The following is a 27,945-nucleotide window of genomic DNA, read 5'->3' on the forward strand; positions in this document are numbered from 1 at the left end:
TCACCAGTGGTCTGTGAATTCGCCCTCTTCCGAGCGTTGGATACAACCAAAGAGTCCAGTGGCAAGTGTCCCTTGATATATGTTGGATCCGAGGGCGCTGCCTTATACTTTTTGTCAATTCGAGGATTGATGACACGTGCCCGAGTGGGCTCCTTGAAAACCTCCGGCGCGTGCTTTAGTACTCCTTTGAGCATTGGCAATGTCTTGACTGACTTCTCGGCCACCGAGAAAGTGTCAAACAAAAAATCCACATCCACAGGATCTGAGTTGAGCTCAACATCATGGTTAGCTGCGGCCCTCTCAAGCAAAGCGTTGAAGGCTGCAGAGTCCTCCGTCGGTGAGGTTTTTGCCGCAAAGAGCTGCGGTTCCTGACCCGACTGCGGGTCGTCTGGGTCAGCTCCGGCCGACCAAGGTTCATGTTCCTCCTCCGGATCCGAGTACGCCGGATAGTTGTACTCGACCTCCTCCTCATCGTCACCCTCTCCCGCGTTGGAACGCGTTGGAGAACGTTCTACGTGTTTGGGAGACGAAGGCTCCATAGGGGCCGAAGTGCCCGCCGAGTCCTTTTTGTTTTTGAGAGGAATTCGAAAATGTTCCAACACCGGCTCCGTGGTGATTTTCCGTTTGAGGAGAGACAATTTCCCAGTATTGGCGTCGATGATGACCTCTCGACGCTCTTCCTCCGCGAGTGGCTGGAGTCGAAGCTTCGACACCACCAATGACGCTTTGGACGTCGACATCCCCTTCGAGGGCACGTCCGCCCCCTGCTTCGGAGCGAAGGCTTTCGGCGTCGACTTTGGCGGCAGGGTGAAGCAGATGGGCGTCAGCACCTTTGCCGGCTTCGATGCGGTCTTCGGCTTCACGCCCTCCGGTTCGGGAACCACAGCGTCCTTCCGAATCCGTTGCAGGGACTCCGCGACCTTTTTTGTCAAGGTTGGAGAGGGCTTGACCGTTTCGAACGATTTCCCCGAGTCGGGAGACGGGTCGGCTGGAGGCACCGTCTTCGGAGCCGACACCGTGCCATCCTTGGCCCCGACGGCCGGAGCCGGCGCAGCCAGAGCTTTGGAATCGCCTTGACGCTTCTTCGAAGCCTTCTTCGGGTCATCGACCTCGACCATCTTCGGCGCCGACGCAGCCGCGTCGGCCGCCTTTGCCTTCGGCGTCGACCCCGAGGCTTTGGGGTCGGCCATCTTGGCGTGGCTCTTCAAGTCGGCCATTTTGAGTTTCTTAGATGTTGACGCCTCTAGAGCCTTCTGTCCCACCAGTGGAGCTTTCACTTTCGGTTTCGAAACCGATGGTGTGGATCCCGATGGCTTCACTTTCGTTTTCTTTAACGGGAGTGGCGCATCAGAAATGTCCGTGGCCGGGCCGAGAGGCAGGGCTGCTGGACTATTAACAAGGTCTTGGGTAAGGCCCGAAGGCGATCCCTCGACCTGGGCCGTATGTTGGGGGTTGACCCCTGAGTCAGTTTGAGGGTGCTCTTCCTCCGAGCTATCCCCCACGGTGGCAATGGCCCCATCGTCGTCCCCTACCTCGTCGCCGGCTTCATCAAACTCCTCATCTCCCGCGTCGTAGTCATCTCCCTCCGACGCAAGGCTAGAGTCCGAAACCTGAAAGACATTGTCGTCTTCTCCAAATTCTTCAAAGATGTTGTCCGGCGGGGGCGCCGGGGGCGCCGAAAACTGGGCCTGGAGTCGAGCGGCCCGACGATGCTTGAGGGTCTTCTTACACGGAACTTTGAGCAGGCCATACACCTGGCCTCGTCATGGTCCGGTGATAAACACTTGTTGCACACAGGGTGCACGTCGAGGTGTGAATACTTGGAGGTGCACACCGGGCACCTCTTGAACCGAGTTCTTTCCATGTTCAGTAATTTGGAGCGTCGAGTAGGCCCATCCGCGCCGACAGCACACGGAGGGGCAGAAAGCGTTCGGAGCTGAGAAGGAAGACAAACCCGAACGAAAACAATACCGACGCCCAGCCTAAAGACCTTTTGGTCTCAAGTTAGAAAGTTAAACAACTATCGGTCCCGACAGAGGGAACCGAAACACATCCGAACCCAATGGCGGAAAAAAACAATCTGGGGATGGAGGCGATGCCCATGCGCACTGTAGTCCAGGGGAGGAGCCACCTATCTCGTGATACTTCGAAGACTCTTCCAGGACAACAATGTGCAATCATCCGGACCCAACACTAGGCGGCGATCTATGCACAGATATGAATTCAGCAGCCCACATGCCTCGAACCTTCCATTTCGTCGCAGTAGGTCCGATAGTACCTAGCCAAAAGAACTTGTGTATTGGCTATATGCCAATGGTTGGCTGATTGAGCACCTACCCTTTTGCTCCATATTGCTTGAGGCATCTATTGATTTTGACTCTATCTGGAGGTGGTGCATCCCCCTGATGTTTGTGAATTTGCTCTTTTACGAGCATTAGAGACAACTGAGGAATCCAAAGGAAGCTGGTTAATAACCTTGGCCAGATGGTTGGGGTTTATTCAATTCCATGAATCTTTATTCAGATGTAAAGCCATCCACAAAAGTACAAATACAACAATTCATCCTGATAAAAGCCATAAAAGAAATCATTTAAAAAACTGATAAAAATTGGCACAATTAATTTACATAAAGTGAGCTCAAGTAACAATATTTAAAAATGCAACAAGGATTTGGTTTAAATTGACACATATGCACTATAAATACAGATACAAAAACGGTACATGGGTTAAGAAACCGCAGTATATGCAAAAATACAATCATTAGTGCAATTTTACAAAAAGTGCGAAACTGTGCAGACATAGTGCAAATTTTTTTTTCAGACCATATTTATTGTTGCTCGAGAACGAACAGCCGATTGAAGGAAACAGCTAACTCTAAAAATAACATCATTGCCTAACATTAATAGATTTCTAAGGGGTAAGTTGTAGTCTCTCAAAGCGTTCTCTCTGAGATATGGCATTAAATAGTGTTTAGTGTACTTTACATAGAAACCACAGAAGAACATAAAATGTAAGAGGCTTTGTTTGACACCTAAATTACAGGGACAGCTTAGATTTTCCAGGTTTTTGTTGAAGCCCAAGGGAAAGCAAAGTACATTTTTGATGCTCCCGTCCCTGAAACGGAACAGGCTCCTGTTCAACTTCCCATTTTTTTCATCAGGTAGCCCTGGGGCATTTATTAGACCGGTCAAATGTTCCAAGAAGTGGCATATACTTTAGGATAGTAGACTTTTCATACTCAGACTTTTCCCTATCCTTTATATACAGGTCATACAGAGCCCTTTTTACAAGATTCTTATGGGTACGATCGATAGTTACGGGTGATGAAAATAAATGCCCCATTCCCACGCTTAATAAACTTTTCTCTACTGCTCTTATCCATGGTATATAGTTACCCCGTTCACATTTTAAACAATCTATTATGATTTTGTGGGTAAGAGAAGCAGTAGGGTTCCGCCATATTTTCAACCAAAACAGAGTAGGCCTTGATCTTATGAAATCCTCCACATAGAGGAGGTTCAGTTCCCTGTGGCAAATGAAGGTTGGAGCCGATATCACCCCTCCCAGAACCTTCCTAAAAAATCTATTCTCCTCGGTCTGTATGTTGGTGCAGTTTGAATAGCCCCACACCTCTGCACCATAGGTTCCAGTTGGTATACATTGGGTTTTGTAAATGTGTAGCAATGGTGCTATGATCTCGGCATATTTAGGTTGCCGAAGCTTTACCCATTTTATTCCTCCCCCTGGCAACATGCGGTTGCCAGGAGCCCGAGTCAGAAAACAGTAAACCTTGGTAAGGAAAATGCTTGCGCTTTTGAAAACATTATTACCCAAGATGATGTGAGAAAGTTTGTGCTTTTTTGGCCCACATGACATAATAAAAGATTTACTAAAATTGGCACAAAGACCAAGGTCAGCCATATATAAAACAAAACCTGATATTAAAGTGCGTAGGGCATTGGGTGTGCAGCCCATAAGGACCGCATCGTTCACATACAAAAGTGCGGGAAGTGGCTTTTTGTTAATATTCGGGACATCATTAGTCAATTTACATAAAGAGGTACTCGGTTCATTTATGTACAAAATAAATAGGAGGGGGGCCAGAACACAACCTTGTCTGACCCCCCCTACCAATAAAGATATCCCGCGAAACTTCCCCGTCATTATTAATTCGGACGCATGCTTTCAAGTCACTATGTAAATGAGCTAAAAAATAAACAAGTGACTCGTCTAACCCATAATTTAGCAAGACAGACCAAAGGCGGGAACGATTAACAAAATCAAAAGCTGAAATTAAATCCATAAACCCCAAATATAAAGGGGATTTTTTGGCAATAGTGTATTTGGCCAGTAATAGATTTAGATTTAAGCATTGCTCCACCGTCCCTACATTGCTTCTGAAGCCTAGCAGACATGGGTGTAAAATCAGGTTTTCCTCAGCCCAAGTCCGAATTTTATTAAAAATTACCCTACCTAAAATCTTCAAGGTGTTATCTATTAAAGATATTGGACGATAACAACCAGGATCTAATCTATCACCTTTCTTGAAGATTGGCACAATTATACTATTTGACCAGGTTGCCGGGACTTGATTATCAGATAAATTATTAAAAATATTACAGAGTAAAGGTGACCAGAAAGCGGGCTCTGATTTAATTTGGTCAATGGACAGTCCATCGGGACCGGGTGCTTTGTTACTTGCACTTTGGGAAATAGCATCCTCCACCTCCGATATTGAAACGTTCAGTGCCTTAGGGTGGTTCTGTGTTACTGTTGCTATCGCTGGGTCAGGTGCAGCGTAAATGCTAGAGAAATGATCTACCCACCTGTTCCCTGGTATGTTACAATTTATGGGGGTTATATTTGACCCAAACGATCTCAGGTTCTTTACCCCACACCAGAATCCAGTGGTATCTCTCAATGCAGCTGTGCATGCTAAGGATTCCCAATGATCTTTTAGCAACTCTTCTGTACGTGTTTTTACGGCACGCTTATAGCTCGACCTAAGTCTCCTCACCTGGGACTTATCCCGCGGATCAGCCATAAGAGCAGCCCGTAAATCACGATTTGCCTTAGAACATGAGGTGTCAAACCATCTTGGGTTTTTATTGTTATTGTTTACTGGGGTGGGTTTAGAAATCTCCTCTTTTATAGCCCTACACAACCCAGTAAAAGCCTTGATGATATCATGCCCATAGTTGTCACAGGATAAACAGACAGACACTAGCGAAGGGTACTTTTTAATTATACGTGCCAAGACCTCCATATTATCTATCCCCTTACAGACTACCTGAGATTGTCTGTAGATGCCACCAGATTTTTGGCCCCCGGTTCTTCACGTTTACACAGTTTTTTAGGGATTTTAAACGTTGACAAAATAGGGTTATGATCACTATATATAGTGTTGGCAACCTCAGCCTTCAACAGACAGTCCCCAAGCAAGGAAGATACAAAAACAGTCTATTGTTGTTGAGCTTCCGCGCCCAATATAGGTAGCTGCTGGGCCTGTGACCTCAGTGTTAACCGTTTCTAAAACATTGACCAGATCTCGTGTGGCTAGATAGTTCAATAGTTCTTCCCCTCTTTTGCAGGGAGGGGTTTGAAGGTCAATATGAGCATTGAAATCACCGCCAACACAAATACCATCAAGTTTGTCGTACTTTTCCCCATCCACAATTCCATCAATAAAATCAAATAACCTTATAAAATTTCCATTGGGTTGTGTTGTGAAATCATTATTATAAAAATTAATTAAACATACCCTTATCCTATTAATATAAATCAGGGCCTGCAAGTTCGTGTCATCGGTCCTCAGGGGTTCAATTTTAACATCTGATGTTATCTTAACCCAGATTGAAAGGCCCCCACTTGGCCGACCCATGGATGGGGCAACAACAACTTGGTTATGACAACTATAGCCCTCTAGAAGCAGGGAAGAGGTACACCAGGTTTCTTGGAACATTAAAATCTCGTAATTGGTAATCCAGTCTATCCAATCCCTGGATTTCATTTTTGTCTTTAGGCAAGCAATATTCCAAGTCAGAAGTGTTACAGACTCAGTCAATATAGGGCTGAAAGCGGCATAGGTCGTTATTTTCTGGTCAGAAAGTGGTGGTATAGGTGGCTCAGAGTTTGCAGATGGCACACTGTAAAAGGCCATTCCCTTCTCTGCACTCGACGGATGAAGTCAGTCGACTCCCTCCATGCCTGATAAAGCCGCATATTGGTTATAGACAGGGATGAGGGAGTCGGCCTGGTGGCCAAAGGGAGGCCTTTGATTGACTACAGGTGCCATTAGGTATCTGGGATAGAAGTAAGTTAATTCACGAGCTGTGATAACATTACTGCGATTCTCTGGGGGCCAACTTAAGATATATCTGACAGCTCCGGGGTCTCTGAAATTAATTACAATAATGTCCCCCTTTAAATCCTTTGCTCTATGACCTAACCAAGATAGACGCCTAACATATAACACTTCACCATTTATATGTGGTGGGAGAGGTCGATTTTGTCTAAGCCAGAATATGATCTTGTTTTTTAACTGGTGATGATCTTTTCTCTTGCCTTCTTCTAATACTGGAACTCCTGTGAGGACAACAGCTAGTGGGACTGCCTCAGGTGGAAGTTCTATTCTATATTTCCTGGGTTGAGTTGCCTTGATAGGTTTTTCGATGACTTTAATGTTTTGAGTATTTCCTTGGGCTATTGGTTTCCCTACTAGTTGGGCTTTTTTGTCCCTAGTGTCAACATTCTGAATAGGTTTATTCTGAATAGGTTTATTGGGGGGCACTGGCTTTGGGGCTTTCTGGTTTATTTTCCTATCACTTATTTGCCCACTTTGAGCAACCAATTTTACAGGAGGTACTGTTGGCGATTTTTGTTGTTCCTTTAGTAACCCTTTGTTAGCCTCAATAGCTTGTTCCAAACTCTCCAACTTAGATGTTATTTTCTTCAGTCTCTCTGTTAATGGTAATATGAGAGCTCTGAGTAGATGTTCAATATTGCCCATTAAGTTGTTATTACATGTTTTTGCTATAGGCTGATGTGGGGGGTGGTTATAACAGGGAGTGTGGGTACATCCAATTGTGGGCTCTTCAGTGAACCAAAATCGATCTTTGTGGGCTTGCTACTATATGGCCTGCTTTTCTTTTTTCTCCTTTTTTTGGGAGGGGGGTCATGTGATCGAGGGCATTTGGTTTTTTTTGATATTTTTTCCCTGCACAGTTTTCACTATTGTTACTTGTGTATCAGCTAGAACTTCCACATCTTCTGTAGAATTAGAGAAAGTTACGGATAAGTTTAGTTGTTGTCCACTATTTGTGGGGGTTGAAGAGGTTATATTTTGGAAGAGTAAAGGAATGCCATCATTAGATACCTCTAATCCCTCAAGCTGGGCATGGTTCGTAGCATATGGTGAAGTAGCTAACTGTAGTGGGCCTAATGAGGATCTTTTGTTTTTAATTAGTTCAATGGATCGTCGTCGCTCAGTGCGACGCTCAGCGAGAACTAATTCCCTGTCCACACCCGGTGTAGCCCTAATGAAATAATCGTCCAGAGTTCCCCTATGGGTCCCTCCTGCTATTGTACTTTTGCCACTTGAGGACATAGTGCCAGCTGGGCCAATTGGGCTGTGCTATACCACAATGGTGACAGTATATCGATATTTACCAAGGTCCAACACACAAAATACCAATGCAATAACGACTCACTATGTAGTAGACACTTTACGAACGAGGAAATGACAGGGGTGTGGCCCAGTCCAGTCTCCTCAGGCCTAAGAGGGCGCGCCCTTTGCCCGGGCTTCGCCCGGCACGTCCTCCCGGACGAGGAAGCAGGCAGAATTTTATGCGCCTCCTGGCGCTGGAAAGTGAGGGGGGCGGTGTCCTGGCGTCGAGGCTGCTGGGAGTAGTAGTTCCTGACCGGCGGAGCCAAGCCCGGCCAGTCGGGCGTGCAGGACAGCGTAGCGGAGCAAAGCCCGGCCACCACACAAAAACAACAGGGAACCGTGAAGACGCCTCAGCGGAGCAGGGTAAGCTCGGCCGGCGTGCAGAACCCTTCAGAAACAGCCACCAGGTCGTCGGCAGCAGGCAGAGTTTTATGCGCCTCCTGGTGCTGGAAAGTGAGGGGGGCAGCGTACTGGCGTCGGGGCTGCTGGGAGTAGTAGTTCCTGACCGGCGGAGCCAAGCCCGGCCAGTCAGGGCGTGCACAACAGCGTAGCGGAGCAAAGCCCGGCCACCACACAAAAACAACAGAGAACCGTGAAGACGCCTCAGCGGAGCAGGGTAAGCTCGGCCGGCGTGCAGGAGCATTCAGAAACAGCCACCAGTTCCTCGGCAGCAGGCAGAGTTTTATGCGCCTCCTGGCGCTGGAAAGTGAGGGGGGCGGTGTCCTGGCATCGAGGCTGCTGGGAGTAGTAGTTCCTGACCGGCGGAGCCAAGCCTGGCCAGTCAGGGCGTGCAGGACAGCGTAGCGGAGCAAAGCCCGGCCACCACACAAACACAACAGGGAACCGTGAAGATACTTCAGCGGAGCAGGGTAAGCTCGGCCGGCGTGCAGAACCCTTCAGAAACAGGGTTTTGCAAATGCTACTTACCAGTATGCATCTGTTCTTGGCATGTAGGGCTGCTGACATTCATATCTGTGCATAGATCGCCACCTAGTGTTCCGGATGATTGCACATTGTTGTCCTGGAAGAGTCTTCGAAGTATCACGAGATAGGTGGCTCCTCCCCTGGACTACAGTGCGCATGGGCATCGCCTCCATCCCCAGATTGTTTTTAGCCATTGGCAGAGATGGAGTGAGATATGTGAGTGATGCCCTATGCTAAGAGTATGAAAATATGTGTAAAGAAATACTGCAGCTGCTACAGGCGCCAGGGAGGAGGGCGGGCGATATGAATGTCAGCAGCCCTACATGCCAAGAACAGATACATACTGGTAAGTAGCATTTGCAGTTCGAGGCATGTGGGCTGCTGAATTCATATCTGTGCATAGAATATATAGCAGTCCCTCCATTAGCGGCGGCCGCCCGTGCCAGCTGCAGCAGTTTGAAAAAGCGTTTTGAGAACAGCCTGGCCAACAGCTGCCTGTTGTTTAGAGTGCACATCTACACAGTAATGTTTAGTGAAAGTATGTGTGGTAGACCATGTGGCTGCCCTACAAATATCTTCTAAGGGAATGTTACCTAGGAAAGCCATAGAGGCCCCCATCTTTCGGGTGGAGTGGGCTCTTGGTGGAATTGTGAGAGTGCGTTTAGCTTTAGCGTAACAGATCTGAATGCATTTCACTATCCACCTAGCGATCCCAGCTTTGGAGATAGCATTTCCCTTGTGGTGTGAGGCAAAAGCAACAAATAGTTGCTTGGTCTTACGAAAATCTTTAGTCCTGTCAACGTAATACATCAAGGCTCTTTTAACATCAAGGGTGTGGAGCATCCGCTCCGCTAGTGATTCTGGGTTTTGAAAAAACACAGGTAACTCAATTGTTTGGTTCATGTGGAATTGAGATACCACCTTGGGTAAGAATTTAGGGTTAGTGCGGAGCACCACCCTGTTAGCGTGTACTTGGAAGAAAGGTTCCTGGATGGTGAGCGCCTGCAGCTCGCTAACCCTCCGTAGCGATGTAATTGCTACTAAGAAAGCAACCTTCCAAGTCAGAAACTGAAGCTCACAAGAGTGCAGTGGCTCAAAGGGAGGACCCATCAGCCTTGTAAGAACCACATTGAGGTTCCATTCTGGCGCTGGTGGTGTCCGTGGTGGAATGACTCTTTTGAGGCCTTCCAGAAAAGCCTTGATAGCAGGGACCTTAAAAAGGGATAGGTGTGAAGGTATGCCGCCATCGCAGACAAATGAATGCGGATGGAAGAGTACGCCAAATTGCATTGGTACAGGTGGAACAGGTAGCAAATAATGTTCTGAATGGAAGCGTCCAGTGGGTCAATATCGTGGTTTACACAGTACATGACAAAACGCTTCCACTTGGCCGCGTAACAAGCTCGAGTAGTGGGCTTCCTTGCCTCCCGAATCATGTCCATACAATCGGGGGGAAGATTGAGGTAGCCAAACTCTAGGACTTCAGGAGCCAGATCGCCAGGTTGAGCTGTTGCGGATCTGGGTGCTGAATGTCGCCATGGCTCTGCGTCAGAAGGCTGGGAGTGAGATGAAGCCTTTGATGCGGTACCACAGAGAGTTCCAGAAACGTGGTGTACCATGGTTGGCGAGCCCACGTTGGAGCAACCAGGATGAGAGTCATCGAGTGCTGCCTGAGTTTGCGTGCCACCAGCGGTATCAGAGGTGCTGGGGGAAAAGCGTACGCAAATCTGCCTGACCAGTTCATCCACATCGCATTGCCCTGCGATTGCGGGTGTGGGAACCTGGCGGCGAAGCTTTGGCATTTTGCGTTCTCCTTTGTGGCGAACAGGTCTATCTCTGGATGACCCCACCTTTGGAAGTACGGTTGGAGTACTGATGGATGTATCTCCCACTCGTGCATCTGGTGGCTGTGCCTGCTGAGCAGGTCCGCCATCTGGTTGTCTTTGCCCGGGAGATGCTCTGCCATGAGGAAGATGTTCCTCTGAATGGCCCACTTCCACATGCTCTGAGCCAGATGAGACAGCTGCGGAGAGTGTGTTCCTCCCTGCTTCTGAATGTAGTACATGGCCGTCATGTTGTCCGTCCGGATCAACACGACCTTGTTGCACAGATGTACCTTGAATGCCTTTAAGGCCATGAAGATTGCCATCAGCTCCAGAACGTTGATGTGCATCTTTCTCTGCTGTAGTGTCCATAGTCCCTGCACCGTGTAATGGAGTACATGCGCTCCCCATCCCTGGAGAGAAGCGTCCGTTGTCAGGATAATCTGTGGCACAGGCTCTTGGAACGGTCGACCCTTGCAAAGGTTTTGTGGATTCCACCAATGCAGAGAGTTGTACGCCCGACCGCTCACCAACACTAGGTCTGTCAGTTGCCCATGAGCCTGAGTCCACTGACGTGCCAAGCACTCCTGAAGCGGACACATATGTAATCTCGCGTGCGGGACGATGGAGATGCAGGAGGCCATCATGCCTATCAACTGCATGAACACCTTCGCCGGAAGCGAGTGCTGAGGTCTGAATCGTTGGATCAGCGTTTGGATGCTGGCGATTCTCACTGAATTTGGCTGCGCAGTGGCTGCCAGTGTGTTTATCGTCGCGCCCAGATACTGCCGTACATGGGCGGGCTGGAGATGGGATTTTGGATAGTTCAGCGAGAATCCCAGATCGTGTAGGAGATGAATAGTGCGCGACACGTGGTCTGCGCACTGCTGTTCTGTCCTTGCCTGAATGAGCCAGTCGTCCAGATAAGGATAGACGTGGACGTTTTGACGTCGCAGGTGCGCCGCTACAGTCGCCAGGCACTTTGTAAAGACTCTTGGCGCTGTGGTGACCCCGAACGGCAGAACCCTGAACTGGTAGTGCTGGTCTAGGATTGTGAATCTGAGATACTTCCTGTGGGAAGGATGTAGGGGGATATGAAAGTATGCATCCTTCAGGTCCAGTGTGGCCAGGAAGTCCCCCTGTTAAAGCAGAGGGAGAACCTGCTGTAACGTGAGCATATGGAAGTGCTCCGAGAGAATATACCAGTTGAGGGGCCTGAGGTCCAGGATGGGCCTTAGGGATCCGTCCTTTTTGGGGATGAGAAAGTACAGGGAGTAAACCCCTGTTCCCCTTTCTTGCAGTGGAACAAGCTCTATTGCCCCTTTTTGCAGCATGACTGTGACCTCCTGCTGCAACAAGTGCAAGTGCTCGCCGGACATAGGACGGCTTCTTGGAGGTATGTTTGGTGGAGTGGAAGTAAGTTCCAGACAGTAACCGTACTGGATAAGAGATCTCACCCACCTGTCCGTGGTGATGGACTTCCACGCGGGCAGGAACTGCTGGAGTCTCCCCCCGACCGGTGTTGTGTGGTCGGGGGGCAGTGACAAGACGTCACTGCTTGTTGGCGGTGGTGGACCTGGAGCTATTATTTCCACGTCCCCTGCCCTTGATGTTGTTGCCTCTGTAGCCACCTCTACCCTTGTTGGTGTATGAGGTCTGGGTATTGCCCTTATAGTACTGTGTGGACTGCGATGCTTGACCCCTTGAGGTGCCTCTGGAATTGGAGCGGCGAAAGGAACCACCCCGAAACTGCTGAGATTGGAGGGCCCCCATAGACTTAGCAGTGTCTGTGTCTTTTTTCATTTTTTCCAGTGTCGCATCCACCTCGGGGCCAAACAGGTGGTCAGGATTAACCGTTTGGTTGAGTATGGTCGTTTGTATATCTGGTTTAAAGCCTGATATTCGAAGCCATGCATGTCTTCTTAGCAACACACTAGTGTTGATTGCCCTGGAGGCAGTGTCAGCCACATCTAGCGCACATTTGATGGAAGCGTTAGTGATTAGCTTGCCCTCCTGAATTAACATCTCCCCAGCCTCCTTGTACTGGTCAGGTAAGTGCTGCAACAGTGTCTCTAGGGTGTCATAGTGAGCCCTATCGTAGCGTGCAAGTAGGGCCTGCGTGTTTGAAATACGCCAGATGTTAGCCGCCTGCGCAGCAATCCTTTTCCCTGAGGCCTCGAATATTTTCGACTTTGTCTGTGAATTCGCTCTCTTCCGAGCGTTGGATACAACCAAAGAGTCCAGTGGCAGGTGTCCCTTGATATATGTTGGATCCGAGGGCGCTGCCTTATACTTTTTATCAATTCGAGGATTGATGACACGCGCCCGAGTGGGCTCCTTGAAGACCTCCGGCGCGTGCTTTAGCACTCCTTTGAGCATTGGCAATGTCTTGACTGACTTCTCGCCACTGAGAAAGTGTCAAACAAAAAGTCCACATCCACAGGATCCGAGTGAAGCTCGACATCATGGTTAGCTGCGGCCCTCTCAATTAAGGCGTTGAAGGCTGCAGAGTCCTCCGTCGGTGAGGTCTTTGCCGCAAAGAGCTGCGGTTCCTGACCCGATTGCGGGTCGTATGGGTCGGCTCCGGCCGACCAAGGTTCATGTTCCTCCTCCGGATCCGAGTACGCCGGATAGTTGTACTCGACCTCCTCCTCATCGTCACCTTCCCCCGCGTTAGAACGCGTTGGAGAACGTTCCACATGTTTGGGAGACGAAGGCTCCATAGGGGCCGGAGCGCCCGTCGAGTCCTTCTTGTTCTTAAGAGGGATCCGAAAATGTTCTAGCACCGGCTCCGTGGTGATTTTCCGTTTGAGGAGGGACAATTTCCCAGTATTGGCGTCGATGATGACCTCTCGGCGCTCTTCCTCCGCAAGTGGCTGGAGCCGAAGCTTCGACACCACCAACGCTGCCTTGGACGTCGACGTCTCCTTCGAGGGCACGTCCACCCCCTGCTTCGGAGCGAAGGCTTTCGGCGTCGACTTTGGCGGCAGGGTGTAGCGAATAGGCGTCTGCACCTTTGCCGGCTTCGATGCGGTCTTTGGCTTCGCGGCCTCCGGATCGGGAACCACAGCGTCCTTCCGAATCCGTTGCAGGGACTCAGCGACCTTCTTCGTCAAGGCTGAAGAGGGCTTGACCGATTCGAGCGATTTCCCCGAGTCGGGGGTCGAGTCTGCCGGGGGCAGCGTCTTCGGAGCCGACACCTTGCCATTCTTGGCCCCGACGGCCGGAGCCGGCGCAGCCGGAGCTTTGGAATCGCCTTGATGCTTCTTCGGAGCCTTTTTCGGGTCGTCGACCTCGACCATCTTCGGCGCCGACGCAGCCGCGTCGGCCGCCTTTGCCTTCGGCGTCGACCCTGAGGCCTTGGGGTCGGCCATCTTGGCGTGGCTCTTCAAGTCGGCCATTTTGACTTTCTTAGGTGTTGACGCCTCTAGAGCCTTCTGTCCCACCAGTGGAGCTTTCACTTTCGGTTTCGAAACCGATGGCGTGGGTCCCGATGGCTTCACTTTCGTTTTCTTCAACGGGAGTGGCGCATCAGAAATGTCCGTGGGCGGGGCAGTTGGACTATTAGCAAGGTCTTGGGTAAGGCCCGAAGGCGATCCCTCGACCTGGGCCGTATGTTGGGGATTGACCCCTGAGTCAGTTTGGGGGTGCTCCTCCTCCGAGCTATCCCCCACGGTGGCAATGGCCCCATCGTCGTCCCCTACCTCGTCGCCGGCTTCATCAAACTCCTCATCTCCCGCGTCGTAGTCCTCTCCCTCCGACGCCGGGCTCGAGTCCGAAACCTGAAAGACATTTTCGTCTTCTTCAAAGATGTTGTCCGGCGGGGGCGCAGGAGGCGCCGACAACTGGGCCTGGAGTCGAGCGGCCCGACGAGGGTCTTCTTGCACCGGAACTTTGAGCAGGCCATACATCTGGCCTCGTCATGGTCCGGTGATAAACACTTGTTGCACACAGGGTGCACGTCGAGGTGTGAAAACTTGGAGGTGCACACCGGGCACCTCTTGAACGGAGTCCGTTCCATGTTCAGTAACTTGGAGCGTCGAGTAGGCCCGTCCGCGCCGACAGCACGCGGAGGGACAGGAAGCGTTCGGAGCGGAGAAGAGAACCCGAACGAAAACAATACCGACGCCCAGCCTAAAGACCTTTTGGTCTCAAGTTAGAAAGTTAAACAACTATCGGTCCCGACAGAGGGAACCGAAACACATCCGAACCCAATGGCGGAAAAAAACAATCTGGGGATGGAGGCGATGCCCATGCGCACTGTAGTCCAGGGGAGGAGCCACCTATCTCGTGATACTTCGAAGACTCTTCCAGGACAACAATGTGCAATCATCCGGACCCAACACTAGGCGGCGATCTATGCACAGATATGAATTCAGCAGCCCACATGCCTCGAACATATTCTTTCTCCGCCCTAGGTGTTACTATACGTGCCCTCACTGGATCTTTAAAAAGGTCTTCAACATGCCTCATCATATCTTTCAACATAGTCGATGACTGTGATGTTTTATGTGTGCTTCCTAATGTTTTTTGAAAAAACATTCTTCTAGAGGTTCCTTGTGTAAAGTCACACCATGGTAGGCGGCTGGACTGGCAATTAACTGCTGATATGAAGTATTATCATTAGGAGGTGATGGTTTAACAGGGTTTAGATCTAGATATGTGTTTGCAGGTGGATCTATGTTATAATCATGCCATGGATCTGTTGGTGGCTGTTCATAAGTGTCATCCCCATCCCCTATATCGGGATCCGAACCTGGAGAGCCCAGTTATGTGATGTGCAGAGGGTCTGAAGCTGGTATAATAGGCACTGGTGAAGTGGGTGGAGGGGTTTAAGGAATGTGGTGAATAGGGCTAGAAGCCATGTCCTTTTCTTTTCAAGACGGATTTTATATCCAGTGTCTCCTTTCCTTTTGGAGGAGAAAGGCTTCACCGTAATATGTTCAGTGTCGGGATTTATATAGATTGTCTTCTGTTTTGGATCCAGCTCTTGTTTTATGGTTTCCAGAATTGGCTCCAGAGGATTTAGAGTATCATCTTTCTGTTGTGGTGCTGAAATTTTCCTTACTGAGCTGGATTTGTCCTTTTTATCTTTCGGAACGGAAGTGGTGTTGCTTGCTGTTAGGTGCCGAGCGAAGGGCGGGGTGTTGGGATCATAGTCTCGGTGCCCACCATGGCCTGATGGTAGTGGTGGCCCAGAATTTTTTTTTTGGTGGAAGAGGGTTGTGTACACAAAAGGGCTTTAGTACTCATGGCACCCTGTCTAGCTGGATTGTTGTAGGACCCTCGTTCGATCTCCTAACCGGAGTCCTGAATGGAGAAGGCCTCTTCCTCTTCTGACGCTTTCATTTCATCTTGCTCGATGACATCTCCGAAGGTATCAGGGGTGTCCTAGATACTCTGCTGCTGCATTTCTTTGTCAAGGCAGATGGAGCCGCAGGTTCTTTCTGGATAGGAATTACCAACAAGTGTCGCAGTCTTCTTTATGCTCAGGGGAGAGGCAGAGGTTACAAACCTTCTGAAGGTCGGTGCGTGGGTATTTTGAATGGCACCGAGAACAGAACTGCAATGTTGTTCACTTTATCGGCAGAAGACTACAAGATGGATTTTTTGAGTGGAAGTTAGATAAAGGAAACGGGTGAGGCCCGAAGGCTGCAGCTGGAGTTTTCCGATTCAATCACTAAAGCTTTCCGAATTTCGACAAGCAGATGATACAAGATGCGACCAAAAAAATACACGGAGAGGGTAGAGTGAATTGCATACCAAAGGGATCCTGATTAACTGTTTCGAACTGGAGCACCGAAATACACGTCTGCATCTGATGGCAGAAAGAAAACAATCTAACATTGGAGTTGATGCCCATTATCACCGAAAGGAGGAGTCACCTTCCTGCGTGACTGGAAAAGACTTTCAAGAAAAACAACTTGCAAACATTCAAGACTAAATGCCAGGAGTATGCAAAGCATGTGTAGCTATAGCACACATGCCTCGAACAGATACGTTATTGTGACTGGCAGTAATGTTGGTGGTGCGTTTTGGTGTGTTATGATTATCCATGAATTTCAGGACTGCATACCAACACCAACCCAAATCTGAAATCAAGGACCACAGAGGTCTGACGAAAGGGGCTACAAACAACTTGATACAGAATGTGTCATTACACATAGAACATCTACGAATGTTTGGTGATATGTTTTATACAGCTTTTAAATCCAGTTTTGTTTTTAGATGAAAGTCAAGACTATAAAAAAAAAACAAATAAAAAAACCCTGCCTGCTTTCACATACACCTCTGATTGCCCCATTCTTTTTGCACATCAAAATAAACATCATGCCTCACCCACATTGTTTGTCATGTTTGCAGTGGACCACATTCTTCGCAGAAGATTAGGCAAGGATTCATATCTTGTCCCCGTATGCACATTGTGCTCATTCCTTACCACAAAAAAACAGCCTTTAATAAGGCGCCTGAAGGTGTCCTGCCTGGCCTCTTCCTCCTTATTCGATGCAACTGGTTTGGAAAGTGATTTATCAAATAGCTCCAGGGCAGCCTTATCGATGTCTGGAACATCTTCCATCACCATTCTCAGCTCGTTGTAACGAGAACGCTGCAGACATGAACAGGTTAAACATTTATATAGCTCAACTAAGAGGCAAGCAAAGACACTATAATGCCAATATTATTTATACAAGTGGTTTCGAAACAGGTTTTAAAAAGTAATGGGTTACCAGAAAATTAATGTGACCAATTGAAGTTCTGGTACCTTTGTCCCCTTGTAGTGTTTTGAATTTTCGAACTAAGATAGGATGTAAAAGGGCCACCATTTGGCAATGAAAGACCGAGTGTGCAGCTGTCCATAAAAAAAGGAAGGTCTCTATGTAGCTTGATGTTGCACGCTATTACAAAACGACAGTTTTGCTGTGACCCTACTGCGCCTCCTGGAGAGTCTTTCTTATAGTAATAAGAGCTGAACTGAACTGTCCCTCCCACATGCAGGATCCTAATGCACTTATTACCAAATACACATTAAAATGTGCACACACTTATTTTCAAAAAAGCCAATTTTCCTAAGAAAGAAATGTTTTGCAACAGCCTTTACAAGGGTATGCTGCCCATTTTTCGGTAATATACCTTATTTCCGGGAACTAGATTGCTTCAGTGGCTAGAAAACTGTTTCACAATCCTTTTTCAAAGGAAACAGGATAAATTAGGGACAATGTAGCCATATAGGTTGAAATATAAAAGGATGGGCAAACCGTGCAGCTCATTTAAGCAAATGAATTTCACTAGTATCCATCATGCACTGTAGGTGGCCGCTGAGTCAGTTACTCTTTTGCAGAGATGAAGTGTAATGGTAGAAATGAGGATAAACCCTTTTATTGGATCTAAGAGTTGTGTGGTATAGCCAGAAGTGCAAACCTCCTGTTCTCCTATGGTTGCTTAGGTACACTCCAACCCGAGGGGGTGGGGGAATGGAAATGATGTCATTAGAGAGATGTTCTACTGTGTAACTGTACAGTACTAAGAAAAATAAAAATAAAAACACTTACAAAATGAGGATAAATCCCTTTGCTCTTTCTGTGGGGAGGAGTTAGGAGGCTTGCTTATGACTATAATGAAGATTCTCCTGGATGAAAACTAGGACTACAGGCAAGTTATTAATCCTTTTCCTGCAGGGGATTATTATTATTTACATTTTTAGAGAAAGTTAACTTTGGCAGAGCGTAATGCATTGGAAGGTTTGTAATGATGGAATTTTCATTGAAAAAAACGAGGAGCAGACCAACGTAAAGCTCTTTGCACTATACATAAAGCCTTATACTTAACCCTGGCACGATGCAATTTATTAAGCGTCGCTGAAGACTAAGGGAGAAGACAGGACAGCGCACGCTTGGCAGCAACTGTCTGAATCAGACTCATCTGTTTGATGAGATAGTCAGGAGCCCCTAACATAATTTTTCTTTTGTTTAAATTGGTTTATTGTTATTTCTTAAAGATTTCTTTAACAAAATCATAACATAATAGTCCGTACACATATTATGCATCCCCATCACCAAAGATCATTGTATATTACAGTGTATGCATCAACAGTATACACTCAGTGACGTCGCTAGTTTGCAATTCTAATGCATGTTTTGGCAACGTCTGGCCCACGTCAGTATTATCTGGATTTTGCTCTGCCCGCCGAAAATCCAGCAATATGTGATCCCACGCTAGTGCTACCGGCTGCTTACGTAGCCCGATCGCGTCCTCGCGGTGGAGTGCAACACTCTCCGCATGTGCCCAGCACAGAAGGGAGTGATACCAGGCCTTAGCTACTGGGTGGGTGGGGGGGGGGGGAGGAGGGGGTGGAGTCGGGCAGGAGCCTCTAACATCATAGCATTATAATAGTCCAGATGACTCCAAATAAGTGACTGGACAATTTGTGGTAAATGTTAGAGGGGAGAAATGGTAAGATTTTGCATAGTGTTCTTAACAGACAAAGACAGGTAGAAGAGAGTTTGTTCAGTTGAATGGAAAGGGACATATCTGCATCCGTTTAAACCAAAGGTTATGAACCACTGGGGAGGCAACCAGAGTAGAGCTGGTATAAGGAGGCCAAAAAGTGACCGGTAAATGAAGAGGAGGATTGCCAATGGAGCAGTGGAGAATTTCTGTTTTGTCCTATTGCATTTAAGTGAATTCATTCCTAGACAGCAAGAGATGTCTCGAAGACAGTTATGAAAGGAGTAGAGGGGCAAAATAGATCAATCTACTGACAAAATAGTTTGTGTCTTATCGACATGGTTCATAAAATGAATTCCATGGTGATAAATTATTTTTGCCAGGGGTTTCAGATTGATGTTACAGAAAGTAGAATTAGGGACGTACCCCAAGGTACGCCCTTCCCTAATTCTTTGAACCTGGATACAAAAGGAGGGAGATGTAATGATTGTGTTCTGCCACCCAAATAGGACAAAAAGCACTTGAGGGTCACACTTGATTTACATACTTCACTTAACTTAAAAATTCAGGGATGATTTACTGTATCAAATGCAGCAGACAAGTGCAGTAGCACCAAGGCTACAAAATGACCCTTATTCGCTGCCATTTTAAGATAATTTAACACGAGTACCAAAGTGGATTCTGTGCCATGAGCCAGCCAAAAGCCAAACTGTGTTGGATCAAGTAAATCATGAGCTTAGGGAAAACTGGAAAGAAGCTTGCTGACCTGCTTTAACAAAATGTTTACCAGAAAAGGTAGAAAGGAAATAGATCTAAAATTACTATCAATCGAGGGGTCAGCTCAAGGTTTTTTCAAAAGAGGAACAACCGTGACTATTTTCCATTCAGATGGGCACCAGAAGGTAGTTTAAGATTACAAACAGATTGGAGGGGAAGTAAAGTTTTGGAAACTGCCATCAAATCACCCAAGGGGCATAACATGTGATGGTGAGGGTATTCACAATCGCTGAATAAAACAGTAAGCGCCAAACAAAGGCAGAGGAAAAACAGCAAATGGAAAACACCTACTAAGGAACTAACCAAATAGATTTCACAGAAATGCTTGAAGCACCTGAGTGTCCGCTCTGGAATCTAAGACAATAATGTCTTGTTGAAGTATGTACCGGCCTTCAGGTGGTCACCTTGTATAGGTTTCCAATGGAAATATTTCTCAGCGATGCTGCTATAGCATATTTACCTCTTGTGTAGAGAACTATGGACCTACCCGAAGAATATTTGTTGCCTTTATTATAGCATAGTAAGGAACAGGAAACAATCCACCTAGAAAGTAACTGTTTCAGGGTGGATTACCCTGTTCTTATTGGACTAAAGTTAACGGACAGATGGTTAGTGTCTTTAATGTTGTTGGTCTTATCTAAATAGAATTATTTCAAAATCTTTTTCAAATATGGCAAATGTAAAACATTTTCAGCTGGAGAAGAGCGATTGGGAAATAAATTTAGTAGAGAAATCGTCTGAGTAACATAAAAATCAGATACAACTTTAGCTAGGAAAATATAATGACTCACTACCACGGTCACCTTACAGAAACCACATTTAGTTCTAAGTTGGGGGGGGGGGGGGGGGGGGGGGGGAATGAGGATTAGGTCTTCTTAAGGGAGGGTAAATCTTTTAAGAACTTCTAGAAAGGCTGAATCACCAACAAAAAACAGAGGTTTGGGGAGGGTTTTCCTGTAAGAAGTAATGGATTCTAAGTATACTTACTCAGAAGAAAACTTCAGCAAAATTTTGGAAAAATAAAGAAGCTATTGAATTACAGCATCATCTTGACACCTGGTTGGATCTTTGTGCTTCTGCAGACATCAGATGCATAACCTTTGAAATTTAAAGGTATAAGATATTTTTGTAGAATAATGTTTGACTTCTTTCAAAATGTTCATGCAATCTTCTGGAAGATCTAAATGACCATGTTGCAAGATTTCAGAAGCCAAACTGCCAAGTTTAGCGATTGAAGTTTGGGGTGCAGAAGCGGACCCCCAAAATTAAATAGGAGATCTGATCTACACAGCAGTCTGTTGTGTGATCGTTCAGATAGGTGATTAAGTTCTGTGTACGGCCACTGTTGTGGCCACTATGGAGTGTAGAGATCTTAGTTATGTCTTTCATCAACTTGACGAGAAACATTGGAATCAGCGAGAGTGGAAGAAACATGTAGATAATCTTCTTTGATCAAGTGATCAAAAGAGTATTATCCCGTGTTCCTGGATAGTAGAACCTGAATGCGTAATTCTGGTGCAAATAAGATGAGGTTTGGAAAATTCCATTTAAGAAAGATGTTGCGCAGTACTTCGTCATAAAGCATCCAATTATGTTTCTCTTGCATTGGTCTGCTGACATAATTTGCTTTTGCATTCTGGCCACCAGGCAGGTGAACTGCTGTGATGCACAGATTCCTTGCAATCAGACATTTCTGAAAAGTCTGGGCTTTCAGGAACCAAGCTCTGGAGCTCATCCATCCCTGCTTTTTGATGTAATGCATTACTGAACAAGCAGGGAAGATACTCTCAAACTCTCTCAGTTCTAGAAAGTTGATGTAGTAAATGCTTTCTACAAACACACTCCAAAGTCCAAAAGACCATTTATGTGGGCTCAACAACAGACCATGAGGCCTCTACCAGCCAAATTAATAGAAAAGGTCTTGAATACTCAATTAAGCTCCTTCCTCTCGGCCACTCAAACACTTGATCCCTCCCAACATGGCTTAGAGCCAACCAGAGCACGGAATCCGCCCTCATCAAAACAACTGAGGAGATTAGAGCGGTGACCGATGCGGGAGGGAGGGCTGCCCTGGTGTTGCTGAACCTCTCCGCGGCCTTCGACACGGTCCACCATGGGATCTTACTTGACCGTCTGAAGGCTTGCGGAGTACAAGGAAAGGCGTTTGACATACTTAAAGCCTTCCTGTCCAGTAGATTCCAAAGCGTGGCGTTAGGAGACTATGAATCAAAACCTTTCATCTTGCCCAGTGGAGTTCCTCAAGGCTCGTCTCTAAGCCCCACGTTATTCAATATTTATGTCAGCTCATTGGCACCAGTAATTCGGGCCTTCGGCTTTGATCTTACATCATACGCTGACGACACCCAGATCGTGGTGTCTTTACTACCAGGGATGGAGTAGCAAGGAATTGTCAGGACTGTATGCTGGCGGTCGGAAACTGGATGGCAGTTAACTGCCTCAAACTAAATTCAGCTAAAACTGAAGTCATAGTGCTTGGGTCAAATACTAACTTTTGGAGTCCAAATTGGTGGCCAGAGCGGATGGGCAAGGTGCCTACCCCCATGGCTAAGGTGAAAAACCTGGGGGTACTGATCGATGATCAACTTACCTTTCGTCCCCAAGTCAATGCGTTGCCTTCCTCTATTGCTTTTTTGCTCAAATCCATCCGTAAGATCCTACCATTTATTCCAGCTAGTGACAGAAAAACAGTGGTCACGACGCTGGTCATGGCGCGGCTGGACTACTGCAATAGTCTATTTCTTCGTGCCCAACAGGGGGTACTTAACAAACTGCAGGTACTGCAAAATGCGGCAGCCAGGCTCATTCTGGGGATTCCAAAATGTGCCCCTGTGTCCCAGGAGCTGGCTAAACTCCATTGGCTCCCAGTGCAAAAGAGGATTCTATTCAAAGCATTATGCCTAGTTTTTAAGACGTTACAAGCCATGGGACCATCATTCTTTTGGCAGTACTTTCATTGGTATTGTCAGACTAGAAATCTCAGATCCGCAGATTTGGGGTTGATTGCAATGCCTCGTACTAGAAGAGCGCGCTGGGGAGGCAGAAGCTTTGTGTTGGGCGCAACCAAAGCCTGGAACGCCTTGCCCCTTGCCCTCAGAAAAATGACTGACCTTATGGCCTTTAGAAGAGCATTGAAGACCTGGCTGTTTACCAACTAATTCCCGACCCGCCCCTTCCTCAGGAGTGACACTTAGCGCCAGGACACCTATGGGTAACAGAGCGCTGTACAAATGTCAAAAATAAATAAATAAATCTGACGCCATGGTCTGACATGGAGTCTTTGGTTGGAATGGGACACCCAACAGGAAGTTTGCTGATCAGCACCACAAAAGGAGGGAGCTGTTGCAGTCCATATGAGAGTTAACTTGTCTTCCCAGAGAGATGACTTCACTATTCTTATGGTCTCATCTGTACAGGGGTGTTTGGAAAAAGAAAGATGCAGGACGCCATTGAGCCCAGAAGGGATAAAATCTAATGAGTCGTCAGATATTTTTTTAGAAGTTTGATAGTTAAGATGGATAAAACAGTCTCTCCTTTGAAGGTTATGCTTTTGATCCCAGTGTCTATGACTGCTGCCAGGTAATAGATGGATTACACTGGAGTCGCCGTAGACTTGGAGTGATTGAACCTGAGTTGAAGGACAGAAAGGGCCAAGTTGTAATGACACTGGACTTTTTGAGGTGCGCATACCTTTATGAGCCAATTGTATCAGCTTTCTAAAACGAGCAGTGACCAGAGTCATGCAGTTTGTGTTGCTTATATCGGGCCAAAATGCAGGACTTTTTACTGATAATACCCATTTCCTACCAGAAATTTCGGAAATGTCTGATGCTTCTGAATGATGCAATGTGACATTCTGCCTCTTGGAGATCGATGGCACACAATGAATTTGATTGATGTAACAGTGGATAAATCTGGTTAACGGTCAACATTTAAACCTTTTCCTTTGAACTTGTTTGTAGCCCTGAGAACTACAATAGGGTGGTTTTCCATTTATGATCTGTTCTTTTTAAACACAAAAGAACAGGAAAATTCCTTTCATTTTATGCATGAAGGGACCAGTTTCACTGCCTCACTTTAGGAGAATGTGGACTTCAAAGGGACACAACTTTAGATGGTATTGAAATGTTTTCCTTGGAGGAACGGAAGGAGGAGATGATCAGAAGCTTATAAAACAGTAATTCTATACAATATAAGATGCTCGTTTGTCAATTATTTTCCTCACCCATTCAGATGGCTGCTTATTTTTCCCCCTACCAGAGAGGCGTACAGAAAGTGAGAAAGAAATGAGATATTGTTTGCTTGCAGCAGTTCGTAGTTGTGGTACACCTTTTCTTGCTTTATGTGGTTTAACAGATCACTGGTGTTGGTGCTACTGCAGAGGTCACTCTGATGTTGGAAGCGTCTACCGTAAAGCCTGTACTGATGTTCCTTGCACTTTAATACATTGCATCTCTTTGTTGACATGGGCTAGAACAGAGTGGTTTTAGAGGAGCAAATAAGTTCAGTTGAGCTCTTTCTGGTGGATACTCTAACTGAAGGTTTATCTTTAAATACTCCTCAGACACCAGATTTGAGCTGGATTTTATTTCTCTACAAAATGCTTCCATGTGACGTTAGGTGGCGCCATGTGGCTCCGCCTTGGAAGTGAGAAAGTTGAGCTGCATATAAGTGCCATCTGTGTACACAGACAGCAGTTTGTTTTTTTCCTTACCCTGTCCTCAGACCAATAGTGTGAACAATTTTAGGTACCAATGCGCGATTTCTAATCTGGGACTCGATGTTAAAAATATCCCACTTCACAGAACAGGGAAGTGGAAGGGCAGTAAGGAATCTGTGAGTAGACAAAGAGTTACCTAATGTATGTAACTTGTTCTTTTAATAGATACTTTTAACTGTAGATTTCTTACCTAAGAATAGATATGAAAGCAGTATCGCCCCCGGTGGAGGGTCTGTGGAGTGGAGTAGGACCAAAATGTCCTGCGGGACTGAGTGGTGGAAGTGTCCTTACAGCCAGACCTTAATGCACCCAGAGCATTTACAATGACATCCATCTGGCAGATGTCAAGGACAGGCACTCCTTGAGGTGTCTTAGCATACCTTGAACTACAGAGAAAGTCTGTAGCACGACAGTATGGGTACATGAATATATGAGCCATGCAGTGTCCAGAACACACAAGATCTGGATCAGTGCGAGAATTTCGAATTTGTCCTTCAGCAGGAAGGCATTCAGAAATTGATCCAAACAGGTCAGAGGAGCCATCCTTCACCACAAGGAAATAGCTAGAGTAACAGCCCTCACCTCTTTCACAGTCTGGAGACCTCCCAATAGCACTGCAGGTAAGTAACACTTACACCTCTTGTAACAGAATGGACAGGGTGCTCCTTTGATGGTCGTTCTGATGTTGTAGGAGGAGGATTGGTGAGAGTGTTTGCAGAGAAAAAAAATGGTAGTGCACACAATGATTTGTAGGACCCATGGTGTATGACATTAGGAGAAAACTAAAGCTGTTGCTGCAGGTGAAGAGGGTCTGGGAAGACTGGTTTCCCCTATGGTCTGTGTTTTGCCTACCAGACTTATGTCCCCAGTCTTGAAAGAGCTGAAATAACTGCTGCAGTGGTAAGGGAAACGTGTTGCCTAATTGCTTGTCAGGGGGAGTTCAACAGTACCAGGGAGCACACCATGGCTTTTTCACCAAAGAAGGACAAGCAATCAAAGGGCGTATCCATGAGAGAGGCTCCTGTGCCATACATCTCTGCATTTAGCTGAGGCAACCAGCAAGATCTTGCTGGACATGTCCAGACGACCCGTGTGGCGACAAACCAAACAACCAACATTGACCAATCTCAATGCAATGTAAACGTTGTCATCTGTATAGTCATTGGGAGAAACCCATGCCCCTTCCTACCATCATCATCTCCTTCTTGGAGTTTACCTTCTTCAGAGTGAGATCCAAATAGATAATGGAGCCTCTGCTGGCACGCCTAACGCGGCAAAGCACAGGTTCATTGACAGGCTGTACGATGACTAGCTACGCTGTTGTAATCTTGTAAGTGCGACGTTGGGCAGAAGTTGGATCAGTGTCAGATATTTGCACTGGATTCTCTTCTGCTGTCGGTGACGACTGCTGTGGTGTCAAAGAGGAAGGTCCCGGTGCAGAACTTTGAGCCAGAGTGGATGTCTGTAACGGAGTCAGAAAGGTGCCCGGAGCTGAACCCAAAAGGTCAAATAGCATAGAGAACAGAGCAAGCAGTGTGTACCAACTGGAGGCCACTGTGGTTCCTCGGGACCAAAGGCACACCAGTGGGAGCAGGAGGTATGCCATAAATCTGCAGCGTGACATCTAGGTTAAATCCATCGTTCTTTTGCTCACTTCGCCATCCAGTTCAGACTCAGCCATATATAAATCAGTCTTGACCCTGTTCCTCATGGGAACAGTCCAGCCCAAACTGCCAAGCTGGGTCCTCTATGGACAGGAAACAAGCATCCTAGGACCGGTTTCGGGAAAACACCCATCAGTCAGGCTAGCTTGAATCCGGTCCCAGGATGTTTGTTTCTGGTCAGCCGGGTTTAGCAGTTCAGGCTGGACTGGTCCAATGAGGAACAGGGTCAATACTGATTTGCATATGGCTGGGTCCTAACTGGGGTGGCGGAGTGAACACAAGAAACAATGGATTTATCCCAGATTTCTTGACTGGGGGTGAATGTTTGATTCATTCAGAATTATGTCCATCATTTGCTGCCGCAGCCTTACAAAGAACCCTATACACTATTGACCCTCTTCTCTTGCCATATATTGTGTGTTTACCCTTTATAAGGCTTTAAAGGAAGCTTGGATCTTCTGCAAAGCCTGAAGCATAAGAAAGTGCGAGGTCTGCAGTCATTCTCTTAAAGACCTAGCGAGGGGAGCACAGACGAAAAGGGGAGGCTCTGATGGAGGGAAGGAGGAAGAGCAGTATGAAAGATTGGTCATCCTCAAAACAGTGGTATGTACTCGAACGAGACAGTATTGCCTTCAGGGGTATCGTCCTTTGGAAGCGAATCTCGCATTGACAACATCAGAAGTGGGCCTGACTTGTTTAATATGGTCGTTCAGTTGTACAAAATGCTTTTTTGGTCATAGCTAAGGTAACAAAAATGCTTCTGAAACTTCTTTATTATAACTTTTCAGCATGCTGCAGACTTCTGTACAGCACAGCTTAAATACATAGGTAAAGTCAATATCTCTGGCTAAACACTTATAAGCTCCCAAAGGCAAGACCTATTGGCTATGCCAATGCTTGTTAATCATTGTTGGCATTAAAGTCATAGGAAATTATTTTAACAATGTTCATTGTCTAGATGTGAGAAATAAAGGTGAAATAAGTTTGGAAAAGTCCCACATTATTAAGGGGCTCACTCCTTAGTCCAACATCCTTTAACATGTATGTAGCATCTTTAATCACACTGATTTATATACTTATGCAATAAAGGTCCCAAGCAGTTGTGCAAGACGTGCAATCCCACTCATCTTCTTTGATAAGCCTCCCAAATGATGCTGCAAATCCTTCACTTTAAAACCAACTGTCTGGGACTACACTTTTTTCGAAACAATGCCACCCATACAACATTTCATAAAATGTTGTTCTTAGCCACATCTACTGCAGGTAGCTTACACAGTTGGCCATGTTTCCAACAGTTTCACAATGCATACACCGTCTTTTGAAACTAGTCTTCTCTCATCTTTTCAGGAAGGACTTGTTTGGTAGACCTCCACAGGACTATAACCAGGAGAGCATTTTCTATCGCAAGCACTGTAAGCTTATGAAGGGTAGATCCATGACGGACATCTGTCCCTCGCAATTCCTACAAGGCATAAGCCTGAATGTTTTGGAGGAGACATAGCATTCTATCAGAATATGAAATGTCTTAAGAAAACTCATGACTCTCAGGAGAGCGCTCTGGATTCGCACTGAAGGTGTGGAGAAAAGAGAACAGACTTGTCAGGCCGGGTGTCATTGGACACTACTTCTGGCTTCAATGCAAAGCACTTCTCCCTACTGGTAATGTGAGAGCTTTGAAGTTTCCAGAGGTAGTTGTATGTCGGAGATTTATCTACAGCAGATGAATCTACAGGGAGAAGTATCCATCAGAAACATGTTTTTAGAGGAGTAGCTGCCGATAGCTCTGTGGATAAGACAATGCCTTAAAAGAGGGAGGTTTCCGAATACGGAGCAGGTGGGGTTGTTTTAGGTGAGTAGAGATCGGAGAAGGTGGAGGAACATTCAGCATCAGGTGGGCAGTTAAGTTAT

At 46.7% G+C, this 27,945-nt stretch overlaps 1 protein-coding gene across 1 annotated transcript in view; it reads right to left on the reverse strand.

Annotated features, from left to right (window-relative positions):
* The window catches only part of LOC147706789 (exportin-5-like), a 1,247,062-nt gene that overhangs the window by 88,985 nt on the left and 1,130,132 nt on the right, over positions 1–27,945 (reverse strand). The window contains exon 30 of the mRNA XM_086925922.1: positions 16,853–17,020. Coding sequence (XP_086782048.1) covers positions 16,853–17,020 — 168 coding nt within the window. The remainder of the gene's footprint in view (positions 1–16,852; positions 17,021–27,945) is intronic.

Source organism: Lissotriton vulgaris, chromosome 6, assembly GCF_964263255.1.
Source record: "Lissotriton vulgaris chromosome 6, aLisVul1.2, whole genome shotgun sequence".
In the NCBI taxonomy this organism is placed as follows: Eukaryota; Metazoa; Chordata; class Amphibia; order Caudata; family Salamandridae; genus Lissotriton; species Lissotriton vulgaris.